This window comes from Pipistrellus hanaki (assembly GCF_964339955.1).
Source record: "Pipistrellus hanaki genome assembly, chromosome: 6".
NCBI classification, from domain to species: Eukaryota; Metazoa; Chordata; class Mammalia; order Chiroptera; family Vespertilionidae; genus Pipistrellus; species Pipistrellus hanaki.
Genome location: NC_140508.1, coordinates 9,147,682 through 9,161,380, shown reverse-complemented (window position 1 = coordinate 9,161,380; position 13,699 = coordinate 9,147,682). Strand labels below are relative to the sequence as shown.

General features: G+C 43.7%; 1 protein-coding gene across 4 annotated transcripts; it reads right to left on the bottom strand.

Moving 5' to 3' along the window:
- Positions 1-712: 712 nt before the first annotated feature.
- AURKA (aurora kinase A) lies at positions 713-13,692 on the bottom strand. 4 transcript variants are annotated; one of them, XM_084887612.1, is made up of 10 exons: positions 13,528-13,692; positions 12,301-12,477; positions 10,717-10,763; positions 9,630-9,909; positions 8,156-8,210; positions 6,895-7,086; positions 5,884-6,022; positions 3,195-3,343; positions 1,482-1,656; positions 713-1,339 (listed from the first exon to the last, which is right to left on the bottom strand). In XM_084887612.1, exons 3-10 carry the CDS (start codon positions 10,756-10,758, stop codon positions 1,154-1,156), a joined length of 1,218 nt encoding a protein of 405 aa, XP_084743738.1. In that variant the 5' UTR covers positions 10,759-10,763; positions 12,301-12,477; positions 13,528-13,692; the 3' UTR covers positions 713-1,153. The 4 variants fall into 4 exon arrangements, with proteins under 4 accessions (XP_084743738.1, XP_084743740.1, XP_084743737.1 ...); XM_084887614.1 differs by having other exon boundaries at positions 6,895-7,083; positions 13,528-13,675; XM_084887611.1 differs by having other exon boundaries at positions 12,301-12,490; positions 13,528-13,668.
- Positions 13,693-13,699: the final 7 nt, after the last annotated feature.

Genomic DNA, 13,699 nt, shown 5'->3' with positions numbered 1-13,699 from the left:
ACTGACTAGAAAAGGAACGAACACTCCATGGCACATGGCAGTGAAGGATGAAGGGAGGGCGTACCATCTGCCACAAGGTCACAGCCATAGCTCCCCACTTCTGTGCCATGTTTCCCGCCATCCCCCTTCAGCAGCAGGGACTTCTCGCCACACCAGCCTCCAACCTTTAAATCCTCCCTGTCCTTCCGGTCTCAGATGCCACTTTGCCTGGGCACCTCTCCCAACTTCTAATTACCCCATCACAATCTGCCCTCCCCGCACCTCTACCCCACCATGGTCAGTGGCCATCCTCCCAGCTGTGTCCCTCGCTGCTGCGACTGAGAGAATGGAGGTGCTCACAGGCCAGCCCAGTTCCAGAACCTCAGCCTGGATAGCACAGCCCCGCACAGACCTCTCTGCCTAACCCTCCACCCTCACCTGTCCCAGGCCTCGCCCAGCAATGCTCAAAGGATCCACTGTAAGCTCCTGAAAAACACTACAATTTCAAGGTTATACATGAGAACTTGAAAAAGAGTAACCATTCTGTATATGTCTCAATGTATTTATAAAAACAACATATAAACCTCGGAAAACATTTTTTAAAAGCACTTAACATTTAGAACTGGCTGCGACGCTTCTCCACTGTGTTCCTGTTGGTCTCAGGCAGGATGAGTGGTTGAGGGGGACTAAGCAACAGGCCCTACAGGGGAAACAGAGCATCCAGAAGGGACAGTCTATGCATATCTCTTTATTTAAACATTTAAAAGAATCACATATTCATTCTGACAACTTTACCAGGTGAGGCCACCCGGCAGGTTACACACCCACTCAGGCACCTGGGAGGTTATTGCACGGCTCCTGAACTGATCGGGTCGGGACAAAGGTGCCATCTGCCCACAACCAACTCGGAGGTCACCTTCCACAAGGACCCTTAGTCCACACGGGCTGCAGGGCGGCTGCACTTGCACTTGTCTCCAGAGGATGAAACCAGTGAAGCGATCACCAATCTCATGGCTGCTTGCGCTTCAGGGACATGTTTATTGAAGTAGAACTTTCTATACTTTTCCGTAGTGCTGCGGATTGCGAGCAGGCAGTCAGTAGTAGATTATGTCAGGATTGTGTTTCTGAACAATGACACAGCAACCCTGGCTCAGAGACTCTCCCCCTGCAAGACTTAAGATTGCTTGCTGGTTGATTCTTTAGGTTTTTGGCTACTTGATGGTTTTGAGGAGTTTGCTGTGATCCAGGGGTGTTCCAATACTTCTTTCAGGGTCAGCCTTTGGTTGGGGTTATGCTTCAACAGTCTTGAAATCAGGTCCCTGGCCCCCTCTGGTACAAAGTCAGGGAATGTGAATTCAACCTGGAGTACAACAAGTGACAGACAGTCACAAAACGTGGTTTAGAGAGAACAGTACAAACATTCAGATCGTAGCCTCAAGGGAAGGCTGAAAAGGACAGGAAGGGTTCTAACAGGTGCTGGATCCCTCCCAGTTGTGTCTTACCCGAGATATCCTTTTGTAGGTCTCTTGGTATGTGCTTGCCTCAAAAGGAGGCTTCCCAACTAGAAATTCATAGCAAAGAACTCCAAGGCTCCAGAGGTCCACCTTCTCATCGTGCATTCGGCCCTCAATCATCTCCGGGGGCAGGTAGTCCAGGGTGCCACACAGGGTGGTTCTCCTGGAAACAGGGAGGTGCAGGTTAACGAGCTCGTTTCCATGATCACAGCCGCTGCTAAAATCACCAACCGCCCTACCTCTGACTGAGTGCTCTTCCTAGGCAGATCCTGTGCTCGGAGACAGGTGCTGTTATAAATCCCCATATCGCTCACCTGACATGCTCTGAGCAGTCAGGTGAGAGATCAACTGCAATTCAGCATCTCTATGTGTCAGTGAGTTTCCAAAGGCTGGAAATAAGCTGGTGGTGGCAGACAAACCTGTTGATGTTTGTTGCTTTTATATTATTGTAATATTCTTTGCCACGGAAAAGCTTATGCTGAGTCATGCCTGGAGCCCAGCCAGCACACAAGTGTTCACTCAACTAAATGGTGACTGGAGATGAAGGAGCCAGCTCCCCAGACAGTCAGCCCCTCTCATCAGCACTGAGATGAGGCAAATGGCACCCAATGACTGGGAACCCTTCTGCTTACTAATGTCTGGGAGGGAGGGCGAAGTGACCATCAACATTTACACAAATGTCCTTTTCAGAAAAGGGTAAGTTATCTTTCCCTCCACAGTGATATCGCTGGATAGTTACGGTGTAGTTTTAGCCCGGTGATGCCACAAAGCCTACAATTCTTCATTGTTTGCCTCAGCAGGTGCCAACAGCATCCAGTGGTGATAGACAACCAGGTTTTTTTAAAAAGCAGATTCGGTGCATTGCTAGAAACAATTTACAAGTGGGGGGTAATAAAAACAAAGCTCACCCCATCCCATGATACCTATTTAAACTATACAATTTCTTTTAAAAACTAGATTTTTTAAAATAAAAAAATCCAAAGAACTGTTTTAAGTAATCTGGCTCTAATTTTTAAGCCCTACCCCAAAGTGGACTAACTTCTATGAGTAAATATATGCTTGTAATGTTCTACTTCACATGTGGTTTCAAAAGCTTATTTAAACTCAAATTAAATTTAAAAGAGTATAGAACTTTGCTCTGGTTTGCAAAGTTCACTTAAGATTTAAATTGTTTCCTTCGGTTGATCTCTCTGCTTTAATTTTAAGAGAAAAACAAGAAAGGACTGTTCTGTTGATGACAGCAGACCAAAGAGCATCTTTAACCTCCGCCCTGAAAGTTCCCTCCAAACCCATTTGGTTGTTGGAGTTCCCGCAGCTGCCCTCAGATCCAGACCTTGGCAGCTGCTGCCCCAGAGAACTTGTCACAGTATGTCAGGCGGACTCCCCTCTACACATCCTGTACCTCTTCTCTGTCCTACATCTGTCCTATCTGTTTATTTACCTGTCTCATGCATTAGCTGTTAAGGACATAAACTGTCTTTATCCCAGGCCTAGGACACAACAAATAGTCTAAGTGGTTGCAGAATTAAAATGTCCTGGAAGACACTATTTTACTATCGGGACATAAATTACTCCAAAGTATTATGTCAATTACCTGTCCCAATTGAGCACATCACCTATGCTAAGTACTTTACTATCTAGCTCATGCTTGGCCACTGGGGCTTTTGCTAACCCCAACAAGTTCCCCCTAAAGTTACATACCTGGAGGATGGGGCGTGTACGGACCACCCAAAGTCTGCAATTTTAAGCTCTCCAGTTGATCCGAGGAGCAGATTTTCTGGCTTGATGTCTCTATGAATAACTCTCTTTGAGTGGCAGTATGATAAGGCATTTGTCAATTCTGTGATATACTATCAAAAAAGTATTAAAATTGGTGTTTTAGAGTTCATATAACAAGTTAATTTTAGACATCTTTTCTGAAAGAAAACCCAACATAGACTTTTAACATGTTTTGTAGATTTTAAAGCAAAAGCTAGAACCAGTTGAGACTCAAAAAACACAAAAATTAATCGAATCAAATTGGTGTTCAGCATGTAGTACAAGTCATTCAGTGCAAGGTTATTTATTTGCTAACACAGCAGATGGGACATCGAAAGACAGGAAAAACAGTCATGGGCAATAACTACATCCCCACATGACAAATTATGGCCCAGCAATTAAGAGAATACTGAACAACCAGTACAAATGAGTCAAATATAAACAACTTTTTCAAAACACCAAAAAAATTTTCTCAAGTACAGTCAATTCCCATTTTTAAAAGAAAGGTCAATTTGCAACAAAAGAATTTGTTTGAAGCTAAACATTTACACTAAAAATATGAGGGGAGGGGAGTAAATAATCCTGAACAATAAACAGAAACTAGAAGCAGGTGTAGTATTGGCATGTTAAATTCAGGATAAACTAATTCATTAGTCATCTTAAGAGTCCACAAGCTGTCAATCCTTTTGTTAGTTACCACCTCAACTGAAAGATCTCACAAGTCCAGAATGTGCTTTAACATTTAGATAAGAACTGTTATTAGTATACTGAAAAATGTATTTCGCTCTGACTAAAAGTGAGAAGGCTTTGTTTTCCAAAAGCTATTGCTAAACAGGACTGAACATTATTCCACACCAAAAAGGTTTATTAAACAAATGGGTAAAAACCAAATGTCATTATCAGAAAAGACATTTTCATTGTTTCAGCCAAAAGCCCAAGACCAAAATGTAGACGATAATGAATTGAAAGTAAAGACAGAAACTCTTCTACACATTAGAATTGCAAAGGGCAATGGGCTTTCCTTTCGGAAAGTGAAGGATACACCGAGGTATGCCCATACAATGAAATATATTCACCAATAAAAAGAAATGAGCCAATGGACATAGACAACGGGGTGAGGGCATGGGGGGGGGGGGGGGGGAATGGAGGAATAAGACACATATGTAACACCTTAATGAATAAAAAAAAATTTTTTAAAGAAATTTAAAAAGAAGAAGAAGAAGAAATGAGCTATGTCAACCCCTGAAAAGATACGGATGAATCTTAAATGCAAACACCAGTTGTTTCTCACAGGAGTAGCTGGCTAACCATTCTGATGCCACTACCCATGTACACAAGCATTAAATAATTAAATGGATGGAAGATGGTGGAATCCAGGTTTCCCAACACTGGGGTGGGAGGTCATAGAAAGGCAAGGGGGGTAGAATGATCCCCACGGTAATGGACACATACTTTGCTTAATACAGATATAGATATATAAATGTAGATATACTAATAGATACATGTATATGCACACATTAGTTTACACATGCTTCCTTGCTCTCTGTCAGCTGAAGTAAAGACACCCAGTAGCATGAGCACACCCAGAACCCAGATCTTGGTTTCCAGTAACACACTGCAATAAAAGGAACCAGGACTCCTGGGAGAAATGGTAATTCTAGGACTGGGATAGAAAATACACAAGATGAGAGCATCTAGTAGAGTCAGAAAGCTTAAAATAAAAAATAAAAAAATTTTTTAAATACTGCACACCCACAATGGTGAGAAATGTCAAAAACACAGGAACCATGTGAAAGAGCTCGCTGTGGACAAAGTTGGAACAACTTGAGCAACAAAATAAAGTAGTATTGGATTGTAATTCAAAGTATAAAATACTGATGAGTCCATATTAACAAATGACTCGGTAAATACATAAGGAGAATGCAAACTAATTTTTGTAGATGTCTTCCCCACAGGAGGTGGAACATAACCCCACTGTGTAGTGTGGCTGTGCATAGAGCCTGCCTTTGAAGGAGCACGGTATGGAAAGGGAGAATGTGACAAACACGACCTCGGCCAGGTGATTAAGGCCACCACCCACCGGGATAAGCCGGTGTGAACCCTTGAGAAGGAATGAGAACATGATTTACCTCCATGATCTTCTCAAAACACCCACTGACTGACCTAGTCTAACCATAAGAAAAACTGAGGAAATCTGAATAAGTATGAACTTCAATTAACAGTGATGTGTCAATATTTCTTTAGTGAAAAACAGAATATTCATTAGTTAAGATAATGTACCATTCTAATATCATATATTAATAGGAGAAATTAAGTGTGTATTACTAAATCAGCAAATAGATCTGTACTATCTTTATAATTATTCTGTAAATCTAAAACTCTTCTAAAATAGTTCATTTAAAAAAAAAAAAAAAAAAAAGCAATTATTTATATACATTACCACAGAAAAACAGCTTTGAAAGCAAACCAGCCTCAACATTCTACCGGGTATCCAATTTAACTGTATATACGGTACAATGATTGATTTTCCACTTCAAATATTCGATCCTATTAAGCTATAGGTGAATTAAAAAGATCCCCTCTACTGTACTGGAAGGCACATGGCCATGCAGGACAGTTATCAAGCACTTACAGTAGCCGTTCTCTGCTCATCAAACCTGGACAGTTTCTGAAGTTCTCTATAGACAGTTCCCAGAGTTGCGTATTCCAAAATGAGGTACACTCTGGTGGCATCATGGAAATAACCATACAGCCTGAGAATGTTTGGATGCCTGCAACAAAAGGTGAACACTCAACACCTGGTTTTAAAGCAGATACAGACATGTGCTCAACACCAAACAAACTCTTCGTGTAAAACTGGTGGTAAACCTTGTTCTGGTCACAAGACCCCCCTCCTCACACCCCAACTTGAGGATCTGAAACTATAGACTTCACTCTAAGAAAAATACACATATCAGTTTACATGCTTTCAGGGTATTCATGGACTTCAGGTTTACTTAAGATTATTCTTTCCTTCCTTTAAGCTGTCTTTTTTCTTAGGGGGGGGAGAGAGGGAAGGTGAAACTCAGCTAAATATCAATTCCCTGCTAATTAAAAGAGATAGGGCATTCCCATAATAACTGGATATCAAATGCTACAACAGATATAAAAGAGGTCTTCAAGAATGGCAAATGTGTGCTGCTGAGGACTCCGTGCAGCTGAGAGTATAGCCATCAGAGTCATTAGTCCTTCTCAAGCCCAGCTAGGTGTTGCCAAGTAGGGATACAGGCGTGATACAGACAGATTTTTAAATCTGAACGTACCTAATTTTTAGGTATTAGCAATTGATTCAAGTTTGAAAAAACACCTGGGGGAGGGGGGGGTGTGGACTCTGGCCAAAGTCAAGCCTGCAAATTCTGCTCACAATTCAGAGTTAGAGATCATTCCCCATATTATCCACCCAAAGAAATGACTCCATTAACATAAACCTCCAAGATATTTTTCAGGCCCACAGCATGTAAGTCTAGAAAAATCTTTGGAAAATGACAAATTCCATCCTCCTCTGCAAGACAATTAGGCAGGCAGGCCTTCTAAGAAGCAGTTCAGTCATTTATCTTCAGTGGAGTTCTTTGCACCACTCTTTGGAAGATTCCTGAAAACTCACCTAAGGTGGGACTGTATTTCTACTTCTCTTCTTATCTGATGCTCCACGCCTGCTTTCTCCAGCTGGGCTTTGAATAAGACTTTCAGAGCCAGGATGAACTTGCTCTGTTTTTCCCTCGCCAGGTACACATTTCCAAACTTTCCTTTACCCAGAGGGCGACCAATTTCAAAATCTTCCAAAGTCCATTGTCTTCTAGGAAAAAATGTGATCATTTTAAAATGTCAAGAAAACAAATCTCTTCTAACCATTAATGAGTAGTAGACACACCCTATATATAACTTCATAGTTATTGTTCAGAATGTACCATCTGCCAGAACCAAGACAATACCACGATTAATGAGGCACCAGATATTAAGTCCTCCACACCTCCACCTGCCTGCCACTGGCTGTGAGTCGCTGACAAGGAATAATGTAGACATTAGTGCTGGAATACTCAATGGCATTTCAGAAGGCATACAACCCATTAACACTAAGCCCATAAGAAGGATCAGGTTACGGATATGGCCAGGGAAGAGTGCCTCCGAACCATCTTGGGCTGCTTGCAAACTAACCACAGCCTCCTCTCCTCAACCCCTGGGAGATGCCAACACTCTCAGGGGCGGAGAACCTCTGGTAAACAAGCGGGATGGGCCCCACAGGGCATTTAGAGGGGGAACCAATAGATTCTCAGAAAGTCTCCGCTAGGCAGCTAAAGCAACATATCATGTTCTAGAATCTAGACAGTTCAGAGATTAATAGCAGGCTTTTAGAAACTATCTGGTGAAGATATCATAGCCATACTTTGTTATAAAGAACACAGTAATTCTATGAACACTGTCAAAATAGTCATCTATATACAGTTCTACAACATGACCCCATATTTTAAACAAACTTGCATATATATATATATATATATATATATATCACAAAATTTTATATATATATATACACACACACACACACATCAATAGAAAAATATATAGAAGAATGCATAAACCATATCCAGTATCCAGTAGTTACTTCTGAGGGTAGAAAGAGACTTTATTTCATACATTTCTGTAACAAATTCACATAAGCTTTTTCTAAAGTTGAAAAACTTGAGTCCCTAAGTTAACATTCATCATTAAAATCCCTCCTCTTTTCTTTTCTAATTAGAAACATCTATATTTTCAAAGTTAACAATATTAAGACCTCTTTATTTTTTAAAGAGTTCACAAAATTAAATTTGCAGTTAAATGGTGTTTTCTAATAGGATAACACAAACTTAATAAGTAAAGCTTACTTTTTTGATTCTTCGTTTTTCTGTTTCGAAGCCACTTCCTTTTCAGAATTCTTTCCTACACAGAATAATTTAAAAACCTGTTTTTAGGATAACTATACAGAGTAAGTTAAAAACCTGAGAACAGAAATAAATCAAATAATGGTCATCAAAATATTCTGACCTGGCCATTTTTAGTTTCTTTATAGAAAAGGACTACCACAGCATGAGCCAACTGCCACCCTGTGAAGTTCACAGATTTCTAGAATAAAGATGAGCGGACTCATATAGATAGGCCTTACAATAACATGAAGGCTCGAGACTGAAGATTCTCCCCAAAGCCTGTTTCCAAATGAAGAGCTTCTAAGGCAGAAAAGTCTTCCCATCCGTGACAAGCTCCCCCGGTCACCTTTCTCTCATGAGGTGGGACAGCCAACTGTCCATGTGCTGCACACAAGTAAGATCAACAATGTGCACCCACACCTAAACCGTACCTGCCTTTCACTCTACTCCTTGTCAGGGGACACACAGAACCAGAAGCCACCAATTCAGCAAGATGTACAACAAACCAATGGCGCAACAGGGTGCTAACGTCGCTATTTCACCAGCCAGAGACTGTGTGGGACATTGACTCGTGTCTTTCTCTGGCACTTTGAACTGTAGCGGCAGCACAGTTTGGTCTGCTCAGATATTCGAATATAGGGCACAGCGGTTATAAAGGAAAAACCATGATTTTGGTTATAACAAAATAACTGTTTTTCCTTCCATGGCTCACCATCTCAGCTCATGCCACCGATATAACCAGCCTCTCCATGTCATTTACTTAATGCTTCTGCGTCCCAGCTTCCTCCTCTATAAAACTGGGTTAATGACTCTACCTTCCTAGAGTGGTTACAGGATTGAAAGACAAGGTGGATGAAGAAAGCACTCATCTCAGAGCCTACTGTGTGGGCACTCAAGAGAAGGTAAATAGGAACCATTACTATCCATCCTGCCCCTCTCCCCAATCCCCCTCCACCCCGAGTTCAGCCTCCCTACCATCCTGCACCCCTGGGTGCAGCACTGCTACTCCGATGCATTCCACGCTCCAGATAAGCTCTCTATAAGGCACGTCAGTCGCTCCTCTGCTCACAAACCTTTCAGCAACTTCCCAATGCACAGGGGATGAAGCCCCACCACTGAGCACCACCAACAGTGCCCAGTGACCTCGGCCCGGCCTGCCCCAGCCCATCCCCTTCCCCCTGATTTCCTCCATGCTGTGAACCTTGGAACTTGGTTCCTCATATGTACCATGAGGGTAGGAACCAGGTCTTCTCCCCACAGGCCTGGCCCACAGAACTGTGACTTCAACCTGACATCAAATTTCCTCCCCAATCTCAATAGAAATGATGTAAGGCTAGGATTCCAAACAATATAAAGTACAAGACTATACACTTGCCCTTTTTTTAAGCTAACTAGAAAGCATGACTACAAAATGAGTCTCAAAAAGCTGATTTACCAGGGGCTGGTGGCTGGGGCTGCTCGCTTTTTTGTGTATTATTCAGTGGTCTGGGCACAGGGCAAGGGCCACTGGTTGCCTGCAATTGCTTCTGCTTCAGATTCAGGACTGGTTTATGGCTGGAGACAAGCTTCTGTGCTTTTGAAGGAACTTGCTGGGAGGAATTCGAAGGACATAAGACCCGCTGAGCCTGGCCACTGTTTGCAGGTAACGGATGCTGCGAAGAAAACTGCTGTGTCACCAGAACACGCTTTGGACCATCACCAGATGGAATTGTAGTCTAGGTTAGGAGGGAAAAATAAAAGAAGCTTCAATGTCTTCATAAACAAAAGCTGAACATCCTGAGAATTTGCTTCTAGTTATAACAAAACAACGAGTGTCAGGGTAAGAGATGGAAGAAAAAAGCTATTTTAATCAACACTAAAGGACAATGTTAATACATGGCTGAAAGGAATACCTGAATGGTACTTCCTAACCCCTCCCGGGCCCCACCCTAAAACCACGCTTCCATAAACCAATGTTCATTAACTAAACTCCCATTTAAAGAGGAAGACAAACACTTCCTAAGAATTCAGTGACTTGGGAATTATGATTTAGCAAAAAGCTGCAATACAGAAACTTTACTAGTATACCAAAATCCCATTAACTCTGAAGTTTCTTTTCCGATACATATTTAGAAAAAAAAATGGAGAGAAAACTACATCTGACCCAGAACCCGGCTCAAAGTGGAGTCCTAGGAAACATGCACTAACATCTGTTTTGACGTTCCTGTGAACTTACACTCCCTGAACTGAGACCAAACCAAACCATGGCAAAGAAATTAATTTCTAGCCAGCATGTACCGGCAAGCATTAGGCTTCTATTGTGTACATTATGCCACATACAATGGAAAATACAGACTTGAATAGGTAAGTATAAGACAAAATGGAACAGATACAGTGAGAGAATCAACAAAATGTTCCTGAATGCTGAGAAAAGCGGTCTAAAGTTACAAATCCAAAGTGAAGGTGAGAAGAATTCCAAATAGAAGAACGATCTCCATTTGGGTTTTATAAATGTGACTGAGGTAACAGATTATTCCGTTTACCTTGACCAGCCCTGAAATGCTGTTTTCTTTAGCTTTGTCCATGATGCCTGAAAAGAAAAAAGAACCTTTAATTTATACCTGTTATGCTAGATCGGGGTCCTAGCCTCAATATCACAGAATTTTAAACTTTTTCTTTGTCCGAATGAAGCCAACAAGAGGGGACTGTTTTCTTATGTGACATAATGTTCAGGTGTGGGCCTTTCCCACGTTCCAACCTCTCCCTGGTACTCTGCACTGCGTCCCATCCCGTCCCAGCCAGCCTCCTCCCATCATCTCCCCCTCTTTCCCTCCCCTTCTTGGTACTCAATCTTCACTCCTGAACTGACTCGTCCCTCTGTTCCATCATCTCCTCTCAAATGGACCACTTCCATCAGTGTTCAGGCCTCCTTCTATACCTGCTACCTTCATAAAAAAAAAAATTCTCTTTACACTCTAACAGAACTCAAGCTATGACCACACCTCTCTCCTCCCTTTTCCATAGCAAATCTCTCTGAAAGAGCTGGCCGCTCTGATCATCTCTACTACCTACTACTTCTCTCAGCTCCCCTTAGTCCACTTCATAACTAGCCCTACTGTCCAATCCACAAGTCTGTGCTCCGCCTCCATCTTACCTGAGTTCTAAGCAGCATGACAAGCTCACTCATTCATTTTCCACTCCTTTCTTTACTTAGCTTAGACCCAGGCCTACCAAGTCCCAGAATGTGGACCCTGGCTACCTCTCTAACCATATCTCCTCTGACTATTGCACAACAGCCATATAGGGCTCCTTCCTTTCCTCAAGTTGCCTGCCACAGGGCCTTTGCACTTCCTGTTTCCTCCACCTATAAAGCTCTTCTGCCAAGTAGAAGTGTGGCTTGCTCCTTCGTTTCATTCAGTCTCTGGCCAGATGTTCCCTTTCAGACTATCTTTCCCTTTTCCTTCATGGCCCTTATTTAGCATCTTACATAACATTACTTGTACCTGTTTACTGACTGTCCCCAGACTCAGATATCCAGCTACCTACTCAATATTCTCCTCCACCCCCCACCCTACCCAAAAAAAAAGTAAGCTCGATGAGAGCAAGGGCTTACTTCCATTTTGTTCAAGGTCTCCCCCAGAACATGCCCAGCACACAGTATGTACACCAACGTTTGGGGAATAAATTAACCCAATAACAACGCAAATCAATCATAAAAATACTAGTTTATAACATTTACTAAACCCAACTTGACAGGCACTGACATGTCAAGTAAGTAGAACATAAACAAGAAAGCAGAAACCTTTCTGTATTTTTAGTACCCAGTGCTCTCTGGATTCCAGAATCCAATCAGAAAGCACTCCCCACCCCAAGCTCTCACAGCAACTTCATCAATATGCAAATCACTCCACCTTGGAGATGAGTCTTCATACCAAGCAGAGTTAGTACAAACCATAGACAAGTGATGAAAATATATGCTTGTTTATAAAATGCTAATTTCTCACAGGCTCTGCTTTCTTCACTTTCCCTAACAATTACAAGCAGCACACTGAGATCACATGGGCCAAAGGACATAGAGTCAACAGCTCCCAACAAAAACTACAGACATTTGCTCCAATTTAACAAACCTCTTCTTCCCAGGGAGATTAATAACAAGCAGAACGGAGTAAGATTCTGATCCAGAAATTCTGGAGAAAGCTCCAGGAAGACTGCTGCTCAGGAGATTGTCCACAGCCAGCGTCAGGAGTCACATGACCAGATGACCTTCACAAGACTCCTGCAGTTCAGACCAGGGGTCCTGCTTTCTAAACGGGAAAACTGTTAGAATTAACAACACTGTATGTCTAACAGCAATACCTTTTCCTTCTTCCATGGAACCTACTAATATCATCCACGAATAAAGAGTGGAGAGGAAATGAGTGCTGCTGGAGAGACTTTAATTCAACAAGGAAAGTTAAGCAGGAGACGTGAAAAGTCAAGCGCAGCAGCTACGTCCACATGGTGAGGAGGGTTAGAAACAGAGGTGGAAATAGAGACCTCCAGGCCCAACCCCATACCTAACAAATCAGATGCCGCATTTTAACCACTCCCCAGACGACTGGCATGCGCTGGTCCACATCACTAGTTCTCAATGAAACACCGAGATCACCTGGAGAGCTTGCTGAAAGCACACACCTGAGTCCCGCCAAGCGGTTCTGATTCATCAGGTGGGTCTACACTTAGGGGCGCCCCAGAACCCCGATACGGGCGGGCTGCGGTTTGCAAAGCACCAGCCCACCCAGGATGGCCTCTTCGAGGAGGCTAATCACTTATTCACACATCCCTCCACCTAGCCCAGGACTATCCTATCCCCCTGGAGACCACACACATTTCTTTCACTGTTGGAAGTTACCTTGCTAGTTCGTCATCTGCCTCCTCACCCCGACTAGAACCTAAGCTCCAAGACAGCGAAGACCTCCGTCTGCTTTCCCCCTCCCAGGTGCATACTGACTACGACCATCCCGTCAGAAAGCACCCGCACCTCCACCCCCACCCTTACCCCCCAGCCCCCAGCCCCCGCCCTTCCATTCCGGGGGCTTAAGACGCACCAAGCGGAAGGGCGCCTCAGTTCCAGGAGCGGACGGGAGGGCGCTGGGAAAGCGGGGGTGGGGGGCGACGGCGGTCAGGGAGGGAGGATGGCAGGAGGATGGCAGGAGGACACGGGCCCGAGGGACGCCTCCTCACCCCGACTCTTCCCTCGCCAGCCCCGCGGCCCCACCCGCCCGGCTGCCCACTCGAAGGCCACCCGGGCCTGCCGCCCTCACGTTCCCGGAGCTGTTTCCCCCCCGACACCCCAGCTGGGCCTGGACACCTACTGGCTCCGGCCTCCGACCCGAGGCCGCCGAGTCCTCCGGAGAGCCGAGCCGTTAGGACTCAGAGAGTCATTTTAAATAGGAGTTAAACTCTCTAGTCCGGAAGCCGATTGGCCCGAGCCAGAGAGGAGCTGCCTCCTCATTGGTTCACAGCCAGCGCGACGGCCCGATCAGG

Excerpts from the sequence above, each read along its gene's own strand:
- AURKA (XM_084887612.1), bottom strand. The coding sequence starts at position 10,758 with ATGGACAAAGCTAAAGAAAACAGCATTTCAGGGCTGGTCAAG. Across the intron at positions 9,910-10,716 it reads GCATTTCAGGGCTGGTCAAG|ACTACAATTCCATCTGGTGA; the intron begins GTAAACGGAATA and ends CTCCTAACCTAG. Across the intron at positions 7,087-8,155 it reads AAAAACGAAGAATCAAAAAA|AAGACAATGGACTTTGGAAG; the intron begins GTAAGCTTTACT and ends ATTTTTTCCTAG.